The sequence below is a fragment of the Orcinus orca genome, chromosome 9 (assembly GCF_937001465.1).
Source record: "Orcinus orca chromosome 9, mOrcOrc1.1, whole genome shotgun sequence".
Lineage (NCBI taxonomy): Eukaryota > Metazoa > Chordata > Mammalia > Artiodactyla > Delphinidae > Orcinus > Orcinus orca.
Window position 1 is genome coordinate 13,795,772 of NC_064567.1, and position 24,543 is coordinate 13,820,314.

The window sequence follows — 24,543 nt, forward strand, 5'->3', positions numbered from 1 at the left end:
ATCTAGACAAAGTTGGGGGAGGGGAGGAGAGCCTCAGGTATTCAACTTTCAGCCTTCCGGTAGCTGCAAACCGGACTCAGTCAAAACCAAGACGTACACTTTACATTTTCCTCCCCAGGAAGGAGGGAAAACACTTGACCCGAAGCCTATGTGCTTTACAGAGGCCTTGCAGAGCCCATCCAAGGCCAGGGCCTAACGATTGATGGATGTACAGCAAATTGTGATTGATGAAATTCACAGCCTGGTTTTCTAGTTCTATTAGCTCTGTCTCCCTCTTCTTCCTAGTGATTTTACAGTTTTCGTAAGAGCAACAAACAAAAAACCGGGGCCCTTTTAGGCTCAAATAAATACAAGACAAACTTTGGTACCAGCTTCGTGAACATATGTATATTATTATAGGAAACACACATTGCACTTTAGAAACAAACACAAGGAAAAGGGTCTGGCAGTAGCTTCAGAAAAATTAACCTCTTAGGCTCTAGGAAACCTGCCCCCCAAATGGCCCTTTTAAGCTAGAATAATTCTTTTTTGCTATGTCATAGGGGTAGCAGGTTGCTTGTAAAAGGCTCACACGGGGTGTTCATATCCTTTTATAATGAAAAGGTCTGTTTTTCTGGCTTGAGGTAGGCGCATGCTTAGTTCCTTTTCTTCATAAATCCTATAACCAATCACTTATCGTCAAGGACTACACGACATTTCCTCCGGGTGACGTCTTTTATTCTGACTGTTTTTACTGAAAACGTTTCTATAATCGATGACACATTTCCCTGTGACAGCAAAAACAAGAATTCGACTACTGAGTGTGATTTCTTCTGATCCTAACTGTTGACGATGTAAAGGTTTTAAGAGTTGTTTACTTTGTTTTTATGGCTGCTGGGCCCATCTTATCTTTATCCAACTCACCATCTCATGACCAGAGAGAATGTAGAGGAGAGAGTTTTGTAAACAATACGGTAGAATGTAAATGCTGGTGATGATTATGTTATTATTTTATTAACAATGATAATAAGAGCGAGTTGGCTTCTGGCTAATCTGCTGTGTGACTCTTCATCTGGTATAAACCATAATTTAGCACAGGACAATTAGGCAAAAAGCCAGACAGTCAGTCGTTTAAACTGAGGGCCCACCACTAAGTCCTGGCTTCTAGCCTGAGGCGTGCCACCGTTTTTCTTGAATTAAAAATGCATGGACTCCTCCCCCCCAACCCCCCGCCCCCCAGGACCCTGTCCTTTCTGCCCAGACATATCTTGCCCACTCCTGGGTCTATAGAGGTCGGAGGGCAAGTCCACCCACAAAACACTGCCCACTCAGGGTTCCCTCCACAAGCCACAACCCCCTGGGCTTCGTCTGCGTTTGCTTCACATTTTCCGTGGGTTTCATTTCTTCTTCTCAGTCCACCCATACTTTTAGGAGCTTCTAGCATTTCCATAGTTTGCTGGTCCCAAGGTAATTGTCTGGCAATTACGTACAGTTACAAGAAGCAGCAATTCAAACGCGTGATTTCTCATCTGTAATGTAGCCACGCGGCGCCCTTACCTCTGGATGTCGAAAGCGTCCCTGGATTCTGCGTAGTGCTTTAAGTGGGCCAGGAGCAGGTCGCAGGCTTGTCTGATCAGAGGTATCATCTGATAGCAGATAACAGAGGTGTAATTAGGACACCATGCAGGGAGCACACCTAAATTAGCTGCAGATGAAGAGGTTATATGCGGTGCTTCCCGGAAAAATGGTCATCGTTTCGAATGTAGCTTTCACGCACCTAAGATTCAAGAGGAAGATCTAATACTCACAAATATTATAAAATACGATCGCTGTAAACGTCTATTTTAGTTGAAGCAATCTGTTTTTTTTTGAAAGCAAAAAGAAGGAAGGATTTAGAGTAAATACTGTGAAATAATTATGAAAATGATCATTAAATGCTTAGAAATGAGACTCAGTACTCAGTTTCGTGACATTTGGTTAGCATTAGAGAGTAAATAGGCCACAATCCATATGTACCAGCTCTGGAATTAGCCCAAATCCCTGTTTGCTTGGTTCCAATTATACTTCAGATCCTCCACTAGCATATAGAATCTCAGTATTGAAAGGAACCTAAGGTCGTCCATTTCAACTTCTTGTTCAGTATGAAAGTCATTTGTACAGCATGTGGATGGACGGTTATTCACTTCTGCTTAAGCTGTTTAAACCTTCAAATATAGGGAACCCTGGACTTTAAAAGCCTTCAGTGCCCATGCAGGACAACTACTGAATTTCTTTTTTTAATACTAAAATGTCTTTATTATGGAAAACACCTAACATTCACACAGAAAGAAAGAATGGGATTATGAACGTTCATGTAGCTGTGATGCACCTTCAACAAATTTCGGTCTCATTTTGGCTACCCACTACATTGACCCCAAAAGTCCGGCTTGAGTGGGTGGAATTCTTTGTGGAGCCTGATGGGCACGCACGTGACCTTTTATTCTCTCCTGTATGTTTGAAAAGCCAAGTCGGAAACGACGAGGGGAATCTTTTTTTTTTTTAACATCTATTTATTTATTTTAAACATCTTTATTGAGGTATAATTGCTTTACAATGTTGTGTTAGTTTCTGCTGTATAACAAAGTGAGTCAGCTATACGTATACATATGTCCCCATATCCCCTCCCTCTTACGTCTCCCTCCCACCCTCCCTATCCCACCCCTCTAGGTGGTCACAAAGCACGGAGCTGATCTCCCTGTGCTATGCGGCTGCTTCCCACTAGCTATCTATTTTGGTAGTGTATATATAAGTCTATGCCACTCTCTCACTTCGTCCCAGCTTACCCTTCCCCCTCCCCGTGTCCTCAAGTCCATTCTCTACGTCTGCATCTTTATTCCTATCCTGCCCCTAGGTTCATCAGAACCAGTTTTTTGTTTTTTTTTAGATTCCATATATACATGTTAGCATATGGTATTTGTTTTACTCTTTCTGACTTACTCCACTCTATCTGACAGACTCTAGGTCCATCCACCTCACTACAAATAACTCAATTTCGTTTCTCTTTATGGCTGCGGAATCCTTTTAACCAGTGTACATTATGGGCAAACATTGTAGCTAAAGCAACATGCTGTGATACATTGTCCTGAGCATTTCTTATGGAAAACATACTTTGAAATGTTACTTATGTTTAGAGTTTACTTTTTTGATACCAAAATATCAGTTCCTGAGATCAGGAGAGACTTTTGTCTGTTTGTTCATTTTTGTATCCCCAGCACTAAGAACAGCACTTTGTATATAGTAGAAATGGAAACAGAATTTCAGGTGCAATCCTGTAAATCGTAAATGGATCCCTTCCCTGCAAGTCAGTCGCAAAGCCAGGGGTACATGTTGACTTTTTGAGAAGACACATAACACAAACAAATATTGACGTTCAGGTCAACGAAAACCACAAGGTTTTTTTTCCATGAGTCATCATCACGTGCAGTTGATTTTTTGACCCTTGAGGGTCCATTCGTTGGAAAGGCTTTACACTGACCTAACACGTATTACTGCAGAAAGTTGTCCCACCATCTGTTCTGAGCAGAGCCATCTCTTACCTGCCCTGAGACAGTCAGGTGATTGGAGAGGCCCAGCAGGGGGGCCAGCCTGGGCTGCTGCTGCCCGAGGCTGGAGGATCACAGGGTCTCGTTGGACCCCTCCTTCCTATGGCCCCCTCCAAGCCAGCCCCATGTGCTCTGGGATGTAAGGAAAGTACTGTGTCCCCAGGGACCCCACTGCTGGCTGTGGGAGTTGGTCCTGAGAAGCAGAAGGGCGCCCCTGTTGAGTGAGACTGAGTGAGCTAGTCTGAGTTCAGGGCTCCATGGCCCGGGGCGGGGACAGTAGCCTGGGTGGCACCTATGGGCAGCTGGTCAAGGAGCAGATGTGCAAAGCAGAACACACCTACACACCCAGTGGAGGGATGGCAGAGCGTCTGAGACCCTCCCCTTGTATTTTGTTGCCGGGACTCTTAGAGGGAGTATCTGGAGAGGAAATCTGGGGAAAAAGAACTTTCTGCTCATCAAGCCATAAGGGCTTAAAGCACTGGGGTGATTGTACTCAGTGTGGGTGGACCAAGGGTGTGCTCACACATTCAAGTGTCATCTCCTGTGTCCCTGGCTATTCCTTCTTTGTTCCATTTGAAATTTGGTCAGTGTGCCTTCTAAGCCTTTAGTTTGTCGCTATGTACACAGGATCGGACACAGAGCTGTGGCCCTCCACTAGACTTTAGGCAGCCACGGAATTGGTCAGTATCACTGTTTCCAGCTCTTTGGTCAGCTGTGCATGAACCTAAATAAATATCCCACCAGGCAGCATCTTATCAATGTCGGTGGCGGAGGACTTGTCAGGTAATTTGCCAGAACAGAAGTATAATTTCCCTCATCTACCTATCCTGAAGTCCACTCAAAAAAAAAAAAAAAGGAAAAAATGAGGATGACTATCCTGAATTACTATCTTGGTAATTCTGAGTGGACGCTTATGACTGCTGCATTCTTTTCTAAATTCTCACAAGCCATCCATTTAATAATCCATCAGTACAAAAGTGTGGGCAAACGGGTCACTTCTAGTAGCCTCTAGGCTTTTACTCTCAGGAAATCTCTGACTAACTTAATGCTGGAGAAGTTAGTACTATCTAAGTCACATTGCTACGACTAGCTCACTGACTACCTTCCTTCCATTATTTTAATAAAATTAGCGGTTCAAGTGAACTCTACCTTAATGCAATCTCATATACCAAAATGTCTTTTAGATTTATTTCAGAGGGATAGTAACATGGCAAAACGAAGAATACTGTTTGAAAGGAAGTCTCTTTAGATATCAAACTTGAAGCTTCTTTCATGCAACAAAACTGGGATGCAACATAAAATTTGATTTACATGCAGCTCTTCAGAAGCATGCCCTGTGTATAAAGAGGTAAAGAGGGGTCTCTCCATATTGCATCCAATCGTATGCCTGGACAGTGCAAAGTGGAGGCTGGACCAGCTGCCCACCATCAGTTCTTCTGTGTGCTGTGATTAGCATGCTTTGTCATCGGCTGGCGTGATTATAATTTCTACCACACTCTGCCTGCTATCTGTTGAACTGAATGGATAATGACATTTTTATTTAGGTTAATGTGATATGAGATGGGGCATGTAATATGAAAAATGTTTTAAAAAGCGATGCAGAGAAAATATTGTAAGACACTGGAGCACGATCTGTATGTTGGACAATACCATCACTTCAGGTTTGCTTCCTTGCCTTATACCCAAGCAGTTATGGAATATTTACTCTTACACGAGTTGCATACAAACAAAAGCTCTCTTTGATGGGCTTGCAATCATCTTTATACAATCCACAAACCCCACAGTTATTCCCCTAGATTTGCAGACAAGCAGGCATAGGTGGCTTGTGCAAACACACATGCACAGATGAATGCACAATGCTATCATCACACAGATCTTAACAAAAGACTCTCATTTGGTTGTTCTGTTTCATCTTCTTTGTCGGATAATGAGTGAGTTCTATTTTTGTTTTTTCCACATTTTTTTCCTAATGCACATATGTTATATTCATAATCAGAAAAAATATTAATGTTATTAATTTTTAAATTAATGATTAAAAAGAATGATTTGGGGGAAGGATTATAGTCCAGCAGCCAAGCCTGGGGATAAAGTTTCCCATTTTGCATCTCTCACCTCTCACTTGGTTATCTTTTTCTTTTTCTTTTTTTAATTTATTTATTTTTGGTTGTGTTGGGTCTTTGTTTCTGTGTGAGGGCTTTCTCTAGTTGCTGCGAGCGGGGGCCTCTCTTAATCGCGATGCGCGGGCCTCTTACTGTCGCGGCCTCTCTTGTTGTGGAGCGCAGGCTGCAGACACGCAGGCTCAGTAGTTGTGGCTTGCGGGCTCAGTAGTTGTGGCTCACAGGCCTAGTTGCTCCGCGGCACGTGGGATCTTCCCAGACCAGGGCTCGAACCCGTGTCCCCTGCATTGGCAGGCAGACTCTCAACCACTGCGCCACCAGGGAAGCCCCCTGGTTATCTTTTTTCTAGATGATGCTGAGTGTACGGATGGTCAGGTTTTTGGTAACTAGCAGTAACCATCAAGGAAAAAGCACCATCCGCAGCCTGGGAAGGAAATTCCCCAAGGAAGGAAGTCCTTGCTCACCTGGAGTTTACTGTATAGTTGCTTAGTTAAAAAAAAAAAAATGGAATCTTTACTGACTGAGTCTGAGGAAGTGTGAATCAAGGTGTAGACAGAGGACAATAGAGTTAATTCCAGGAGGTAGAGAGGTCTTCTCGAGGCTAAGACTCTGAAGTTGTAAAATACACTTGGCCTGGGGAGAGAAAACACTCAAAGCCAATAATTAGGTTTCCTCTCCTTGGCACTGTCTAGTTGTGTGATGGGCAAATAGCTTAACCTCAATAAGTCTATTTAGTCATCTGCAAAATGGGAATAATAATACCTCTGTTGAAGAGTTGTGTCCAAGATTAGAAACAAAATGTGTGCAAGTTTTAGAAGGCAGTGAGTGTTCCGAGCCTGGCGGCTGTCCTCTGGAAGAGTCCCATGCTCCCAGACTGGTTGGGGTGCCTGGCATCATTCTCTCTTCTCTTCTTCCACGCGGACAGTGTCCTATTGGATCCACCTGTCTTGCCTCACCATGTTAACATCACTTCCTCTCTTACATCTGTCCCTTCATCTTTTTCTCCCTAGGGACCACTCTAATTCAGGCTTTGCTGCCTGTAGCCTGGAACATAGCTATCATCTATGAGGTATCATCTATGAGATCATCTATGAGATCATCTGTGAGATTCTTGAGAACAAGGACCATATCTTAAGCATCTTTATAGTCTGAGTACCTTGTGTAGTGCCTGGCACATAGGTGTACTAAGAAAACAATTTTTGAAAGTGCCTCCTGTCTTTTCACTTTCTAATCCATCCTGTACTCAGTCACCAGATTGGTCTTCTGAAAATACTTGTCATCTGAGCAATGTTTTGTTAAAATTCTTTGGAGATTCCCACTGACTTAGGGATCGCATGTTGGAGCCTTTACTGCCCCCAACTAGGAAGCTGCCTGCTCTTAGGACATAGAACAAGCTTCTTAGGACATAGAACAAGCTGCCTGCTCTTAGGACATAGAACAAGCTTCTTATCCTACCCTCCAAAGCCCGCTAAGAACTGAATCCTGCCAATAACCATGTGAGTAAGCTTAGAAACAGATCTCCTCCCAGTTAAGACTTCAGATGAGATCACTGCCCAGGCCAACAGCTTGACTACTTGACCTTGATGCAGAGGCACCCAGCTAAGCCATGCACAGATTCCTGACCCACAGAAGCAATGAGCTAATAAAAGGTTGTTGTTTTAAGCTAAGTTTTGGGGTAATCCGTTACACAGCAAGAGATAACTAATACACTTTCAATGACACCCTCTTCTGGCAACTGTTGTATGTTGTCATGTATTATTGAAGTTTTTGGTATTTGCTCTGTTAAAAATGAGCACAGTGCAACACATTCAGTTGACTCTGTAGAACAGGATGACTGAATATTCCTTGAGGGCCTTGACATAGAAGGTGTGTAAGAAACGTTAACAGAGTGAGGTGCTCTTTCCATTGCAGCATGAATGCAGTGCAGTTTGCTGGGAGCTGGTCCTGAATGAAAGACCTGAGACCCATGCTGGTTCTACCTCTTACTTTGGACGAGTCGTTTGAATCTCTCTGAACTTGAGTCCTCACTCACTCCCAACTGAGGGGCTATTTGCAATGAGCTGCAGAGTCCCTTTCCATGGACACGCTAGGATTCCGAGGTCACTAAGCAGCAGCTGAGACAGTTGCTTGGGGACCATGGAAAGAGCAGGCAGCTTCCTAGTTGGGGGCAGTAAAGCCTCCAGCAATGCCATCCCTAAGAAGGCCTTTTGGCATCTGTTTGACGCACTGACTTCAGAATTACATAAAGATCTAAAAGGCAGAATCTGATTATATTTATGCTTACATAATTTAATAAAAGTGAGACTCCAGATCCACTGACTCCTGGCTTGTTGCTTTTTTCTCCAAAATCAGCATCCACATTCCTTTTGCTCCTCAGTTAATTAACTTCTAGGTTATAATTTTGCTCAATGCAGCTCTGATGCCATGAACTTGAAAAGCAAGCAAACACGCACAGTTAAGCCTCTGGAGCTCCTGGAAGTTTGCGGAATGGAGTCAGCCTGAGTGCTGGGGGGAGACACGTTTCCTGAGCAGGGAGAGTGTCTCTCCTGTGTCAACTCAGACTTCTAAACTGAGATGCCCACCCCCCCTTCCACCCCCCCACATGGATGGTGTGTAGGCTGGGTGCCGCACCTGTCCATACACGAAGAGAGATTCAGAGAAGAGCCCGAGCAGAGGCTGCCACTCTGAGATCAAACACGGCCCCTGGGAGCCACCCGCCTGGGGGCCACGGCAGAGCAGAGACTCCAGAGGGACCACTTGCGGTTTCCCTGCTCCACCCCAGGGTCCAGGGGACGTCTGGCATCTTGGAGGCTAAACAGCTGAAGTGGAAGCCCTCTTCCTTACTCCCCGCCGCTTTCAAGGATTTAATAGCTCCTCACTCTACAGTGAAGTTTGTACCAAGCCTTCCCCTGACACAGAACAGCCGACTCCATGCCTCTACGTCTTCTTCCAGTTTCTCCTCACTAATCCCTTCCACGTACGCCGTGTTCCAGCCAATTTGTACTGCTCTAGTCCCTGAACACACCCTGTACTTTCTGTCTAGATGCCTTTGTTCCTGCCGCTTATTCCACCTGCAACGCACCTTCTCCCTCCGTCAAAACTCAGCAAGATCTTCAGGGCTCAGTTCCAATGCTGCTCCCCGCCCTGCCCCCTAAAGTGGTTTCTGATGCTCAAGAGAAGATGTGCGCTCTGTCACTGTCCTGGTAATAATGCAGGAGTTTCTGCACCTTCTACATTATAAACCCCTTAAAGACAGGAGCTGATAAATATTGGTTGAATTTTATGAATTTAATGTTTCATTCTGTTTGGCATTCTTAGACCTGTTTATAATGCTGTTTAGGAACTCATCAGAGGGGGGATTTTCTGAATAAATAAGGGTCAGCTAATGGAGATGGGAGATGGTGTGTAAACATATTGTTGGATTAGAAAATAGAAAAGTAATATGTTAGAGTGCTCTAAACTGGTGACTAATAAATGTAAAATTAATACCAGTTAACGAAACTTGTAGCCTCCTTCTGCCACCCAGATATTAAAAATATCCATGACTTATTTTATGCAAAATCTCCCGCTGGTAAGTATCAGCTCTAGCCATCTAGGTGAATAATCAAGTGTCATTTCTAATAAGTCAGTGGCTCCTGTCAAGAGTTGTAACCAATGAGAACTCACCCTGATGAGGTGGTGGCCACTGGTGTTGCCAAGCAACAGGCAAGCTGGGAGGCACGTTTAGATGCTCTTTTAGATTTAACCAGCGGCAAGTCAGAGTGACATTATGATGCTGGCAAAGGAAAACCAAATTATAACCCAGGATGGGGTGCCCATGATGAAGAGTATGTTTTCTTTTGAATGCAAATGGAAAAGGAACATGTTTAACCAGAATTTAAACAGTCCATCATTATACCAGTTTTAATTAGGAGACTAGGTGTCAGTGGAATACAACTGTGCTGCAGGATAATGGTCTCTTGCTGCTAGATAAATACCTAGACGTTCTGGAAACTGGGCAACTGGTCAGGCAGGGACAATGTATTTTTGGACTCTGAAGTATTTATTACCACAGCCATACTTGGTTATAATGACTTTCATTTTTATTGTCTGGAAGGATTAAGAAATAAAAGCAAATATTAAAAATAGGCTTCTGGAGGCAGATGCAGCCCAGAGAAAGCTGCTTGCTCCAACATTGCAGGAAGACCATGTTCTGTGACAGAAGCCCTCGTGCGTGATTGTCTGAAGCGTTTACAGTGAAAATTTAAAGGCCAAACTGAACTGTGATGATGACTGTAATTCTGCAAAGACTTTTGCTCTGAAATGGTCATGGCTAGGCATTTACTCATAAGCTGGCCAGATCAACTTAAATTTTTAAAAATTGTAGTCATCCCCGAGCAATATGTCTTCTCCAAGGCAGGAAAGGCCTAGAGGGAATAATAACCACATCTGTCTCCGTCTTTAAGATTCGTACATTATTGACTGTGTCTTCCTGACAGGAAACATCTGTATGAAAGTGAAAACTTAGGCATTGAGCTGGATCAGCAGTGACTGGGAGGGACACTAGCCTTCCCTGTAGGTCTGATTTTTCTGACTTTTCTTTCTTTCTTTCTTTCTTTTTTTTAAATAAATAGTCTGGTCAATCAAGATTTTATTATGTGCGATTTAAAGGTCATTAAAAATGCTGAAGCTAATTCTTTTTTTCTGGCTGTGTTGGGTCTTCTATGCTGCGCGTGGGCTTCTCATTGCGGTGGCTTCTCTTGTTCTGGAGCACAGGCTCTAGGCGCTCGGGCTTCAGTAGTTGTGGCACGTGGGCTCAGTAGTTGTGGCTCACGGGCTCTAGAGTGCAGCCTCAGTAGTTGTGGTGCATGGGCTTAGCTGCTCCACAGCATGTGGGATCTTCCCAGACCAGGGCTTGAACCCATGTCTCCTGCTTTGGCAGTTCTTAACCACTGCACCACCAGGGAAGTCTAGTCTGACTTTTCTTTAGCTGAGTCCCCATGTGCAGAGATATGATTTGCTCTTACTCTTGGGTGACACACACAGCCAGCTTCAGGCTCTCCTGTTTGGAGCTGCCAGTTCTCTTCTATCCACTCAGTGGGTCACCATCAGCTTAGTTCTCTGGACAAATGAGCAAATGTCCACCACTTTTATGGGGCTTTGAGGACTGAGAAGATTTGAGCTGCCGTATTGGGGTGGATCCGTGGTCCATCCAATGTGGAGCTTGGTCTCTGCTAGAAGTACTTGGTAATGGAGTTCCCCATGCATCTGCCTCCAAAGGCATGGTGCTCAAAAGCCTCACTTCTCTCAGTAGCCGACTATGATATTAACGCCCCATGTTTTCACTTATTGAAAACTTATTTGAACCCAGAATAAACAAAATTAAACAGACTTATTTACTGCAGTTTTCCCCCCAAACTTTTAATATGCACAGTGAATCCCTATGTGTAGAGGAAGCCCGTTTACAATATTTTACTGAATTAGATGACCATGGGGCCTTTCCAATCCTCAATTTCAAATCCTTTTCCCTGGTAGTTATTCATAGCTTGAAGTTCGTCATCATATAAGTACGGTTTACATGCTTTTCTCCTAAATGTATTATTTTAGTCTTGCTTACACTGAAGGTTATCTGACACTTTTGTGCTGACTTACCCAATCTTAGAAGAGTCTTAGAAACTTACTCCAACTGATTTAATATTTTTCAAACCAGAAGAACTTAGAGAAATATACAAATGCATAAATTTCATGGTCGTCTCCCTCTCTCAGATGAATTATAAAATTTAAAAATAAAATTAGTGCTAACCCGGGTCCCCAGGGAATCCCCTTATTTATGTATTTCCTCAGAGAAGGATTAATTCAGCCCCAGTTTTGTTTCTTGAAACTAGATCTATTTACTGCCTGACCCATGATAAATTTTTACACAATCCCAGCGTTACTTATTAATAGTCTTTGATAAAGAATCTAGCAAAAGAGTCTGTAAAAATCCAAGTAAGCCTCCCGGTTGTCCCTTTAAAAACAATTAACCTCTTAGGAGATGGGGTGAAAATTCCGATAGGTTAATCAGACAGAATTTTCTAATAGAAAAATCAGTTGTTTTCCCAGCAATGCTCAGCCATCCTTTCCTATAAATCCCAATAACTTGTCTGTCACTGGACTCTGATTTTGATGGTCTCTTCCGGGATCAGGGATGCACCCATCAAATTCTCACTGGTTCTCTCTCTCTCTCTATTATCCCTGGTAAGACATAAACCCAAAACCAATTTTATTTTAAATAAAACCATGGATTCATGATAGAATGCTAATTTTAAAGTAACTTTCAGGCATTGTTGGCCAAGACAGCCTAAAATCCACACAAATAAAGACAGTGCCATCCAGAACTTTATGAATATTAATGACACCTACAGTCACAGGGAGTAAAGTACTTAACTTAGGCTGCCAGGGGCTGAAGGAAAAAGCCTCAGAATTCCAAGGGAAAACACATCTTTATTTCAAGAATAAACTCTCAAGTTTGATAATAAAAGTCCCAAAGCAACTTACTAATTCAGAAAGGACTGGAGATTATTGACATTCCATAGCTATTTGTGGGAAAACTGAGCCAGGTTCCCATGTCCCGGGGGAGTGCGGGCTCCCATGGGTTCCCCGAGCTTCTCTCTTCTGTCTCCTCTGCCCCAGGCCCTCGGGGAGCCTTCTTCTCCTCTTTGCGTCTCTGTGACCTGCTTTCTCTGTTTCTACATATGCCTAGACTTGAGACCCTCTAAAGAGAAAGCCAACAAGCGGCCACATCCTCTTACGTAATTTTTCTTTGATGAAATTATTTCCCTCTTGTTTCCCTTTTATCTCAGTTGTAACATATATCCTTAGGTAGAAAGCTTCTTGGTTCTGTGATTCCCTATCCATCCATCCATCCATCCATCCATCCATCCATCCATCCATCCATCCTCCAATCCAACAAATCACTGTTGAGTGTCCGTTATGTGTGTCATGCTATACAGTTAACAATAAAGAAAAAATAAGTAAAATAAATGGAATGTTAGCTGGTGATAGCACCACAGAGAAAAATAAAGCAGGAGAGGAGGATGGGGTTCTGGGGCCCAGCTCTTACAAGCCTGGGGAGTCTGTGGGTCTGAGAAGGTCAGACGAGGGACCAAGAGGAGGACTCGCACCGCCAGTGCTTTCCAACAGGGCTCTAACCAGGATCGTGCCAGGGCACTTGTAAAGCATACAGATTCTCAGTCGCCCTAGAAATTGTCATTCTGTAGGTCCTGGGGTGGCTGGAATTATGTGTTTTAAACAAGGGTACTAGGTGATTTGGGCGCAGCCCTTGGTCACACAGGGTTTGAGAACAAGTGACTAGAAAGGGAAAGCCCATGTGAGGTTAAAGTCCAGGGAAGCATCCAGAAACTTGGAGGGTCCCGGGCGCTGGAGGAGGAGGCAGTCAGGACACTGACGTCTGGCAACCAGCCCTCCCATCTTTCTCCCCTCCACCCATCTTCCGTAGGATAGGAAGATCCTCCATCCGGTCTACGCTTTGGTGTAGAGTGACACTCCTTGCTCAGAGCCTCAAACCCTGCTCTTCATATACAAAGAGCTGCTTTAGGAATTAGGAAAACTTTTCACTCCCAACAAAGCTCGCAACTCCAAGACCATTGTCTCAGTAGGGCTCAGGAAAGCCTCATGTGCAAAACTGAGCAAAGACCTCCTCGTTCTGGAAGTTGCCCACTGCCGCCTCCTTCTGAAGCAATGATTCCGTGGGGGAGAGAAAATCCAGGACGTGATTTATGGAGCATGAAACACACAGATATTGGCTTAACCCTTGAAAACTATTATCTTTGTCATGTACTTTTTAGTCCTCATGTTCCTTTCTTTTTAACCAGCATTTAACACCTTTGTCTGCTCCTTCCTCCTTGAAAAGCGTTTCCCTTCCACATTCTCCTGGACTTCAGTTTCAAGCTGTTCTTCCCAAGTCATCTCTGTAGGTCTCTCCTCTGCCCCTCACTTATATATGGTTCTCCCCAGCCCTCTTCTCATGCTATATACACTCCTGGGGTGACCTCACCCATGTCTGTGTTTTCTCTCTCTTTTTTTTTTTGCGGTACGCGGGCCTCTCACTGTTGTGGCCTCTCCGGTTGCGGAGCACAGGCTCCGGACGCGCAGGCTCAGCGGCCATGGCTCACGGGCCCAGCCGCTCCGTGGCACGCGGGACCCTCCCGGACCGGGGCACGAGCCCGCATCTCCCGCATCGGCAGGCGGACCCCCAACCACTGCGCCACCAGGGAAGCCCTGTGTTTTCTCTCTTGTAAAAATTTTCTTTTTTTTTAAATTGAAATATAGTTGATGTACACTATTAGCTTCAGGTGTACTACATACTGGTGTGACATTTGCATTCATGATGAAACAATCACCACAGTAAATCTAGTAACCATCTGTCCCCAAAGTCATTACAGTATTATTGATCATATTCCTTATGCTGTATATTATATCCCCGTGGCCACTGTCTGTGTTTTTATTTTTTCATTTTTTTATTTTTGGCTGTGTTGGGTCTTCATTTCTGTGTGAGGGCTTTCTCTAGTTGTGGCAAGCGGGGGCCACTCACTGTCACGGCCTCTCTTGTTGCGGAGCACAGGCTCCAGACGCGCAGGCTCAGTAGTTGTGGCTCACGGGCGTAGTTGCTCCGCGCCATGTGGGATCTTCCCAGACCAGGGATCGAACCCATGTCCCCTGCATTAGTAGGCAGATTCTCAACCGCTGCGCCACCACGGAAGCCCCCTGTCTGTTTTTGATGACCATCTTTCCTACCCTTCTCTCCTGAGCTCTATATCTGCAGCCAACTTCTGCCTGATGCATCTACTTAGATGCCTCCCAGACACCTTAAATTCACCAGGTCTAAATTCTCCACAGGTGGGGACGAGGGTGACTAACTCTGCTCCGGAATGGCATCCTTTCAACAGAAACCCAAGAACCTAAACTGAACTATATTGAGTAGAAAGATGATTTCCAATGGAGCTTTAAGTTCACTTGTAGAATATGTTAAACAATGAGCTAGATCTGAAGCAAAACCCGGGTAATCTGTCTATGAAAATTTCTCTCCCCCTCCCTTCCCCCTCCCTTCCCCCTCCCTTCCCCCTCCCTTCCCCCTCCCTTCCCCCTCCCTTCCCCCTCCCTTCCCCCTCCCTTCCCCCTCCCTTCCCCCTCCCTTCCCCCTTCCTCTTATTTACGGCTACTAGGCGTCTCAGTGCTATGAACCACTTGGAGGAACTCTATTTTCTGCAGCTAATTCAGGCGCTAAGAATTTGATTTCTGAACCAAAAGGAGAAAATGCTTGGGACTTCAGGAGCCCTGAATTTGTTTGGGCAATGATGCTGTATCAGTTTCTGGAGTGTGTCCTGTAGGGTGTTAAAGAAATCTAGACCCTGATAAGATTCTTTTTTTTTTTTTTCCTCTTCAGTGTCAAAAAAACTTCCTTTCTTACTTAAAAAAAAAAAAAAATCAGATACCCTTCATCAATTTATTTTTTAACAAATGATAAGATTCTTTCTGTATCTATAGCATTGTCAAGTCATTGTTTACTCACAAATGAGGAAGTGGGATGCAACGTGTTGGAGCTCCTTATGTCAAGCCACGGTTTACCTACCTCTCCACCCCAGCCTTCCCCTTTTGGTTAACTCAGCATTTTAGTGACTAGGTGTAATAAAGGTGACCCAAATAATGCTTTACAACTTTTTAAAGAAGCAGGCCCTTCCTTCAAACAAATTCTCGCATGAAACCTCAGTATATAACAGGGCTGACTGTGGCGCAGGGCTCCTGGTTCCAGCTGTAGCAGGATACCCCCCTCCTCATGTTTCCTTGTGGGTAATTTCTACCAGTGGTGGTTCCCAACTCTGGCTTTACATCAGAATCGCCTGGGGAGCTGTAAGATCCCCTCAGACCCAGGCTGCCTTCCAAACCAAACCAACTTAATCTAGACGTGAGACCCAGACAGCAATGGTTTGCAAAGCTCCCCAGATGACTCCAGTGTGTACCTGAGGCTGAGAAAGGCTGGGTCCTGCCCTCCCTTATCAGGCCGAGGCGTTTAAAGAAGGAACTGAGCCTGCGTGGGCCAGCCCTGGGGGGACGGGGTGGGGGGGCATGTTAGTGTGCGCTCTCAGCTGCCCTCCTGCTGGGGCGGAGGCTGCAGCTGCCCACTCCGGGTGAAGCATTAGCAAGCCCACACCACCAGAAGGCAGGCTGTATTTCTCAAACAGCTTTACCAGTGAGAAAGGAGGTTTCTGTCTGAAACCTGTTTCCGTACCTCAGTTGGTTCCAAACTTAGGCAGCAAACGGAGGAGTGTTGCTTCTGATACCCCTAGGTTTCCAAAGACGTCCCATTTGCTTCATCTCCCTTCCACCACCCTCCAGACAGTCCCTAGGACAGTCCTAGGGAGCTTCAGAACAAGATAGGAGAAGCAGTCAAGCAGAGAGCTTAAGAGCATTCTGGAACTGGGTCCTAACCTTGGCTTTGCCACACTTACTAGCTATGTGATGTGAAGTGCATAATCTCTATGGGCCTCAGTTTCCTCATCTGTAAAATGGGATTGATAATAGTATTTACCTCACAGAGATGTGGTGAAGATTAAGTATGCTAATACGAACAGGAAGCCTTACAGTGGTGTCTGGCACATGGTAAGAGCTGTGTGAGTGTTAGCTGGCTATGTAAAGGCTACGTATGGAAACACAAATCAAAACCGCCTTGAGGAAAGAAAACAACAGAAAAACCTCACTGAGGATGGGCAGGATCTCTCGTTTCTGAGTTTATTTGGATGGGATTAATTATGAAGTCTGGAACCCTCTCCTCTTCTGGGGGACTTCAGAAGACTTAGAGGAATTCAGCAGGACCATATGGGTGAACATCTTGAGTTGAAGCTCAGAGTAGCTCTCATGTATTGAACTGAAGACAGGCCACTCCAAGGCCAGGTGTTCTGCAACAGCTAGATGTGGTGGCTGACTCTGGAAGGGCACTTGCTCTGGAGTTTCCCATGTACCTGGGACTCACACCGAGGCAACCCTTCAGCCACGTCACATCAGAAGGGCTCAAGGGCTCAGTCATGAGCTGTTGCTGTTGCAGAATTCAGAACAGGCATCAAAGCCAGATGAGCAATTGAGGGGCCATCAGTGAGGATCAGGTGTGAGAGCACTTGGTCAGGAAGCAGGACAAACAGTAAGTTTTATTTATACAGCTGGTAGGGAAGGGTGGGTCCCTGGGTGGGGGAAGGCGGCAGCCCCGGGTTTAAGAGCATCTTGTAAATGAGAATTTGCCCTTTGACCTGGCCACAAAGATTAACTTGGGCATGCCCACCCCCCTCCCAAGAGTTCTGCCCAAGGACATCCTCGTATCCATGGCCATCTCTTCCCTATTTCAGACTTGATTCAAAGCTCACCTTCATTTCAAGATGTTCTCTAGTTCCTTGCTATGTAAAGTGTGGTTCATTGTTCAGAAGCATCCACGTCACCTGGGAGCTTGTTAGAGATGCAGAGTCTCAGGTCCCACCCCAGACCTACTGCATCAGAATCTGCATTTTAACAGGATTCTCAGGTGATCCGTTACACATGAAAGTCTGAGGAGAGCCCCTCCAGTTTTCTCCTGGGTGCCCCCAAAGTGCCCGGGACAGAGCCTTGGGATTTAGCAGAAGTGCCCTGAGTGCTTGCTGACTCACTACAGATTCATGGCAACTGGGGCTGCGGAGGGCTAGAGAAAGGGTAGACACTCCAGTACAGTTTCCTGTGCTTTGGGAATAATAGGGAGGTTTGACGGGCATAGCGGGCGGGACAACGGACAAGTGACGCAAAGTGAACCGGCTCCCATCATAATCTGGAGAGAGGAAACCTGCTCTTTATGGAAGAGAGTCTGCGTTTCCCAGGTCTTACCTCATTCAGCTTTTCAGGACTGAAAGCAGACGTCAGGACACTTCTGACCTCTTCCCATCTTTTGTCACGTAAAAACAGGACACTGTTGGCTACCGGTTTGGGCTCCAAACCTGATGCCTGGTGGAAAGCGATTAGCAGAGAGTTAGGACACAAGGGAGCCCAAGACGCCTGGGTGGCAATACAGTCCACGATAAACACTCTGGTTCCAGTCACCCGTGACCAATAATTAGGAGACTTGTCTTGCAAGGATGTAAAGAATATAAAAGCTCATGGACAATGGTCTCTAGATCCATGGCCGAGGACCCACCGGGAGCAGATGGGAAAGCGCCGCTGGCCCAGTTCTATCTTGTGACTCTGGTTATCACCGTAAATAACTCAGCGGCGTCTGTGTGTTCTGCAGCCCCCCTGCAGAGTGGGGGTTCCCGGAGGACCCAACAGCTGGCTTCTTGGAGGTGGGCTCGTCTTTCCTGGGATTGAGTTTCATGTCTGATCTATTTGGCAAGGGGTTTTGTGTGGCTGGATGGGTTAGGTTGGGCCAGGAGTTGACAGACTCGTGTCTGGGTCTTTGGAATATGCCTGGGGGTGGGGGGAGGAGAGGGGAAGGGGAAAAAGAGAGTCCTTCAGAAGCATATGCCCCAACAGAGCTGTTGCAAGAGAACTCCTTCCTGTCGTGATGTTTCTGTGTTCTTTCTCCCATTCATTCACTCGTTCTTCTCATTCAGCGAATGTTTGTTGAATGTCTAATATACACGAGAAGTTGGCTATACGGTGCTGAATAGAGAAGACATTGCATTGACCCTCAATGAGTTGATAGTCTAGTGGGGAAGCAGACAGTTACCTCCTAAACTAACAAATAGCTGTCATTACATTTCATGGGAAAGTGGGTGTTATGAAGGGGGAGAAAGGGCAGCGAGGTGAGAAAATGATAGGGGATTAAATGGCCAGGAAGCCTTCTCTGAGAAGGAGACAGTCCAGCTGAATCTGGAAGCACACAGAAAATGAGGTCTCCTTATCCCTTCTTCCCAGGCCAGTCTCTTCTTTCCTAAGACCACCTACTCCCACCAAACGGTCAAAACTGGGGGCCCTCACAGCTGTTCAGAGCCCTGAGCCCCAGGGCTGCAGGGTGAGGGGAAGTAGGGGGACTGGAGGACAAAGCATTCTTCAGAACTGCATGTGATATACGGTTTTGCTATTTCTTTTCACTGTTTTAATTATAGTTGAAACATGAAGCCAGCCACCGTTAACTCAAAAGCCTTGTAAAAACTCCTGTTCAGAGGAAAATGATAATTTTCTGATAAAATATGAACACTCAAAATAACCTATAATATGTAACTGCAAAGTATCTGGGGGGATTTAATTATATATTAGAACCAAGTTGCTGGGATATTTTTTCTGCAGAGAAATACCTCTCTATATTTAGAATAAAATTCTTTAGGAGTGCTGTGGTCACTATACAGAATTGTGGTTTTATGGAATTTTTAGAACATAACCCATTTGTTTGGGTTCCAGAATCAGAGGAGGAAATGGTACATTTTGTATACTGGCAAACGCCGGTCCTCTGCCACGCTACCTGTCCTAAAGCATTTCGCTCCAAGGAAAGCTGGGCGGTGGTTTATGGGCTTCTGATGAAACAGAGGAAATTGGAGATAAGAGTCAAGGTTGACTGGATTTTGTCTCTGTCCTTTAGACCTAAGGATTGGCTCCATGATAGTTTTTATCTTGCCCTTGGAGGACAAATCCAGCCCTTGTGCAATATGTCAGCACTGTCTCCCTCACCAGCTTGCCATGACAATACTCTCCCTTCAGCCTGCAACTCCCATTAGAATTCTTCATTCTCTGATGGAAGATTTCAGAAGCATTGGTTAGAGTAACCAACCTATTTTCATTTCTAGATACGATACTGGAAGAGGGAGAGTGGCAAGTTGGTCATTTCAGAAGAGCAGTCGGTTGGTCAGGGGACAGTCTGACAGATTTTAGAATGCGTAGCTGGAAAGAGAAGGCTTGGAAGATCAGATTGTGGTCCTTAGTCTGTACTTTAAAAATATCTATTGAATGCGTATTACATGGAAGAGATTTGGCTCTTTTTTTTGACCCTGGGTGGTAGAATTAGGTTCAATGGTGGGAGCTATGGGGAAAATTCCAGCTCCTCTAAAGGAGAACTTCCCAGTAGTCTAAATAACTACTAAAAATAACCTGCCTTGAGCGATGAGCCCCTATCCCTAGAGCCTGTACCCCACTTCTCGGAAATTCTGAACAGGAGGTTTGAGCGATCTGTGGGCAGCCCATCCCAGGATGAGAAGCTCCCAGCTCAGGCTGCAGGGTTTCCAGTGCACAGCACAATGTTTCACATAAAACAATGAGACCTGCCTCAAAACAGGGGTCAGGCAAATGAGGTTGCACACCTGGGTTTCTGATTCTCTGCAGTCTGTTCGGTCTTTTAAGTAAGAACGTCTACCTCTTGGAACTGTGGACCCATCATGTGAGTTGACCCTTCTCCAGTAAAGATGTTAAAAAAAAAAAAAGGAGGGACTTCCTTGGTGGCGCAGTGGTTAAGAATCCGCCTGCCAAGGCAGGGGACACGGGTTCGAGCGCTGGGCTGGGAAGATCCCACACGCCGCGGAGCAACTAAGCCCGTGCGCCACAACTACTGAGCCTGCGCTCTAGAGCCTGCGAGCCACAACTACTGAGCCCGCGTGCCACAACTACTGAAGCCCGCGTGCCTGGAGCCCGTGCTCTGCAACAAGAGAAGCCACTGCAATGAGAAGCTCACGCACCGCAACGAAGAGCAGCCCCTGCGCGCCACAACTAGAGAAAGCCCATGCGCAGCAACGAAGACCCAATGCAGCCAAAAATAAATAAATAAGTAAATTTATTTTAAAAAAAAGAAATGCAAAGCTGAAAAAAGTAGTCAGGTTTTGAATGCAGTGACGAGAGCTTCCCTAAGTCATGGGCCAAACCATTCTCATTTAAACTTAAATCTCCCTGCACCCATTTGAAAACCAGAATGCTTTCTTTTACTCGATGTTTTATTTAAGAGAAAGGGGACCAGAAACTCTAGATGAGTTAGTTTTCAAAAACTGTTGGTGGAGAGGGACTTGTTGCAGGTGTGGGCGAGGCATATTTGTGGCTAACTTCCTGAGGCCCCTCTGTCCCTTCTGGGTAGCAGCGGGCAGGTCCCTGGGGGTCCAGCACGGGTGGCCCGATCCATCTGGAGCCCCGGGTGGAGTCTGCCTGGCTCCCGAGCTCTGTGACCAGCTACGCTTCTGCCCCCGGGATGGGGCACTGCTGCAGGCACAGGGGCTAATAAGGTTTCCAGGGCCGTATTTGCCTCAGAACTTTAGCAGTCTCTGCCAGTGCCAAGTGCTGCGTGGTTTCACAGGAACTCGTCCTATGATTCCGACGTCCGTGTGCTGAGAGTGTGAAAGTAGCCTTGGAGAGGTTGTACCTGGGGAGCCAGGCCCTGGGGGTCCCGAATAAAACCACTCCCCAAATCTATCACGTGGCTTTAGATGTGAGTCGATGGTGTGAACCGGTGCCTGGAGAGTTGACCCCCATGTTGCCTGTGAGGCCCTGAGGGCTGGCATCTCACCCCACACATGGGTGACCACCACCACCTTCCACTGCACTCCACAAACATGTGATGGAACCTGGCAGTGGGCATGCCTGCTGCCTGACCTGCTTGCCATGCTCATCTCAGACCAGGGCTCAGAGCTCCTGGCAGCAGGTTTAGTGATCAAACACACCCCTCTCCCTTCCCGTATCCAACTAGACCAACCCAACACGGGCCAAAGGCCTCCCTACCTCTCAGCACCCTTCCCACGGCTTTCCCAACTTGGGCCTTAATGACAGGCCAGGAGTACAGCGTTCTACTGCTGGTTAGGACCATTTCTGCTGAATCAAGTGGACCCAGCTCCAGTTTCCGCAGATAATAAAAAAAGAGCTGCCCGCGTGGCCTCATTGAGTACCCGATAGCAAGAGGAGCTCATTAAAAATACCTGCATAAAAATAGCCAAGTCCAGATGTGCTGGGGCAACTGAGGTTCTATCATGCTAAGGAGACTGATTGGGGTTTACAGATAAACTGTGGTTGCACCACTGGAAGCAACTTGAGGAAGTGTTGAGGGCAGTGATAGAGGCCCAAGGGGTCCATTCGGAAAACGGGCAAGAGAAAGCAGTCACGTTCCATGGAACTGAGCTCCTCGAAAATGTGAATGGGGAAGCGTGATATAGGAACGGCCACCCTGGGTCCAAGCCGTAGAGTCTGTTCAGCCCGGTGTTCTTGAATTGGAAAAAAAATATATCATTCAACAATTTTTGAATTCAAGTATTTGCTCGATACTGACTTATGTCAGGGAGTTCCCTGTGGTGTCGTCCCAACTCCAGCCAGTGTGCTCTGTCAGTCCCTCATGGGATGCCTACAGGTCACACCAAATTTCAGAGCTAAACCCAGCTTCCCCATCCCGGCCGCTCTCCATAGGCTGTCAGGGGCACACATAAGTCAAGCCTGGGTTTGTGAGCAGAGATGGGTTCTTACAGCTGGAAAATGAAATCATGCGTTATTTAAGTTCCTTTTCACTTCATGTATCAAACTAATATGCTGAGGTATTTTCTGTCTCACAAGGGACCATTTGGTAGAAGCTTGCATGGAGTAAGTGTTTAATGTTTACTGAATGAATGTATAATAAAGCTGAATTGCTGAACACTTAGGTAAACATGGCTTATCAGAGGGAAGGTGGCATGGTGTCAGGAAGAAAAAGTCATGCCACGCTAATCTCCTTGAGTTCTTTGAGCAGATAAATAAGCATATGGATAAGAGGGAACCACAGAAGCCAATGTAATTTGACTTTCAAAACCTGTGAGAAAATCCCACTCTAAAGTTGGTTTTTTGAAGATTGAGTCACTAAGCATTGTTTCCTCATGAATATGGGATTGGCTTAAAGACCATAAACAAAGCTAGGATAAGTGGCTACATTCCCAGATGGAAAATTACCAACATTGGGGTTTCCTAGAGATCTTATCTTTGATGGACCTTTTTACATGTTTGTGAATGACCTACAAGAGGATGTACATATTGAATCTCCAGGTACCACCTAGTTCTTCTGGGGAGAATGTCAAGTTGATGGAGAGTCAATTCTGCTTGAACGAGAATATATCGGATACTGAGTAGTCGTTATGTGTTTGGGCCCTGGGGTATAAAAAGAGAAGGACAGGGCTTAAAGTTAATCAAGTTAGGGTGAAAGCCATGCACTCATTCACGGTAAATTGTAGGAGGCACGACGCGAGCGATTGTGAAAATGAACGATGCAGGTGATCAATGCTGTTAGCGTTCAGAGAAGGGGAAAAGTAAATGAGGGTTGAGGTAGGGAAGGCTTCATGGGGGGGAGCAGAATTTGAGGAGAATCTGGACGAATACCAAGGGTTCCGATGGGTGTAGGAGAAGTGGAGGATCTTCTTGTTAATAGCAGCTAATGCACGGTGAAAACTTGTCTCGCCTGCGTGTAAAGCAGGACTTATACACATAATCTCATTTAGCCTTACAACAGCCTAGTAAGGCAGAGCATATCCCTGTTTTCCAAAGGAAGAATGAGAGGCTTAAAGAAGTAATTTGCTCAAGTTCACATTGCTAGTAAATATAAGACCCGCTGCTGTGCTGTCTCCAATTCTAGTGGAGGTGTCAGCATGAGCAAAGGCACTGGGGCAGGGCTTTTGGAGAGATTGCAGAGAGAATGGAGAGGCCACTCCAGCTGGGGTGACTGCTTGTACTGGGGAGCAGTGAGAGCTGAGGTGGGAGCATATGTAATGGATCTAAATTATAGGGGCCCTTAAATCTCACCTGAGGAACTTGAACTTTGTCTTGAGGACACTGTGTTGAGTGAAAGAAGGAAATTAGAACCACATTTTGGAGGTTGGGGCCTAGAGATCTTAGTCAGGGGGTGGGGAAAAATAGGGAGGGTAGACACATGGTTTGGAGGAGAAATGGACTGAAACTGGGCAGCTTGACTTGGTCCCCTCTGCTTGAACGTGTATTTTGAGTATGTGTCTGCCCCTAGGACATCCATCCGAGAGCAGCTCTGTTTCAGGTCAGCTCGAGGGGTCTTATACCTTGGTTACATCTTGGATGTCATGTGAACATGACGGTACGGAGGCACATGGCTGACGTGTCCCATCTCACTGCTCAGAGGCTCAGCCATGGCCAAGAGCCGTGGCAGCCCTTGGAGTGCTTTCCACGCCTGCCAGCACGCGGCTTGGCGGTCAGGGCCCTTGACTCACTGGCTTCCTCTGTTTCTCTAATCAACCTTCCTTGCTGAGTCTGGGGGAGCAGCAATCTATGACTGCCTTTAACCATCAGACTCAGTCTCTAAAATCCCAAGGCCACAAAAACCTTCAGGGGACTTTGAACAGGGGAGTAACAACAGAGTATCTGGGGGGAGAATCAAACGGAGGCAGAGACGTGGCTAAGCTTCTGTATTTCCTTCAGCCATTCTGAGGTGATGGAGGAGTTAGCAGGCCAGGCGATCACCCCCTCCCAGATCACCTCCTTCTAGTGGCCATGTGGTGCCTGGAAGTGTGCATGGTGCTCTGGGGCCGGAAGATGAGTGTGCTTTGGGCGAGTAACAATTACTCAATGAAACCTTGATAGTCCAGAGATGTCACCTAGGCAGCTGTTACAATAGTGACAGTAGAAAGAGCCCTGGACTTGAGTTGGGAGATGGCACCTAAACCCTATTAATCTTCCTCCTGTGAGTCATGTGACCAGCGTTGTCACTTAACCTGAGCTTTAGTATCTTTGTCAGTAAGATAGAGATGATAATTGTACCAGTCTCATAAGTTCCTGTGAAATTTAATGAGGGGAAAAAAAAAAAACCCACTCTGGACAGCTCAACCAGTACAGAAAGCTAGGGGGCTACTGCTAATTTCTTTAAGACTCAGTCCCAGTCACCTTACGTCTAATAAGCCTTTCCTGGTTCCCATCCTGGAGGGTGCAGT

The 24,543-nt window shown here is 45.8% G+C and overlaps 1 protein-coding gene across 2 annotated transcripts in view; it reads right to left on the reverse strand.

Annotated features, from left to right (window-relative positions):
- Nucleotides 1-24,543, reverse strand: part of TBXAS1 (thromboxane A synthase 1) — a 149,592-nt gene that overhangs the window by 57,343 nt on the left and 67,706 nt on the right. For both annotated transcript variants that reach the window (XM_004272141.3, XM_004272142.3), the window contains exons 5-6: nt 17,558-17,674; nt 1,537-1,625 (exon numbers count right to left, since the gene is read on the reverse strand). In XM_004272141.3, coding sequence (XP_004272189.1) covers nt 1,537-1,625; nt 17,558-17,674 — 206 coding nt within the window. The remainder of the gene's footprint in view (nt 1-1,536; nt 1,626-17,557; nt 17,675-24,543) is intronic.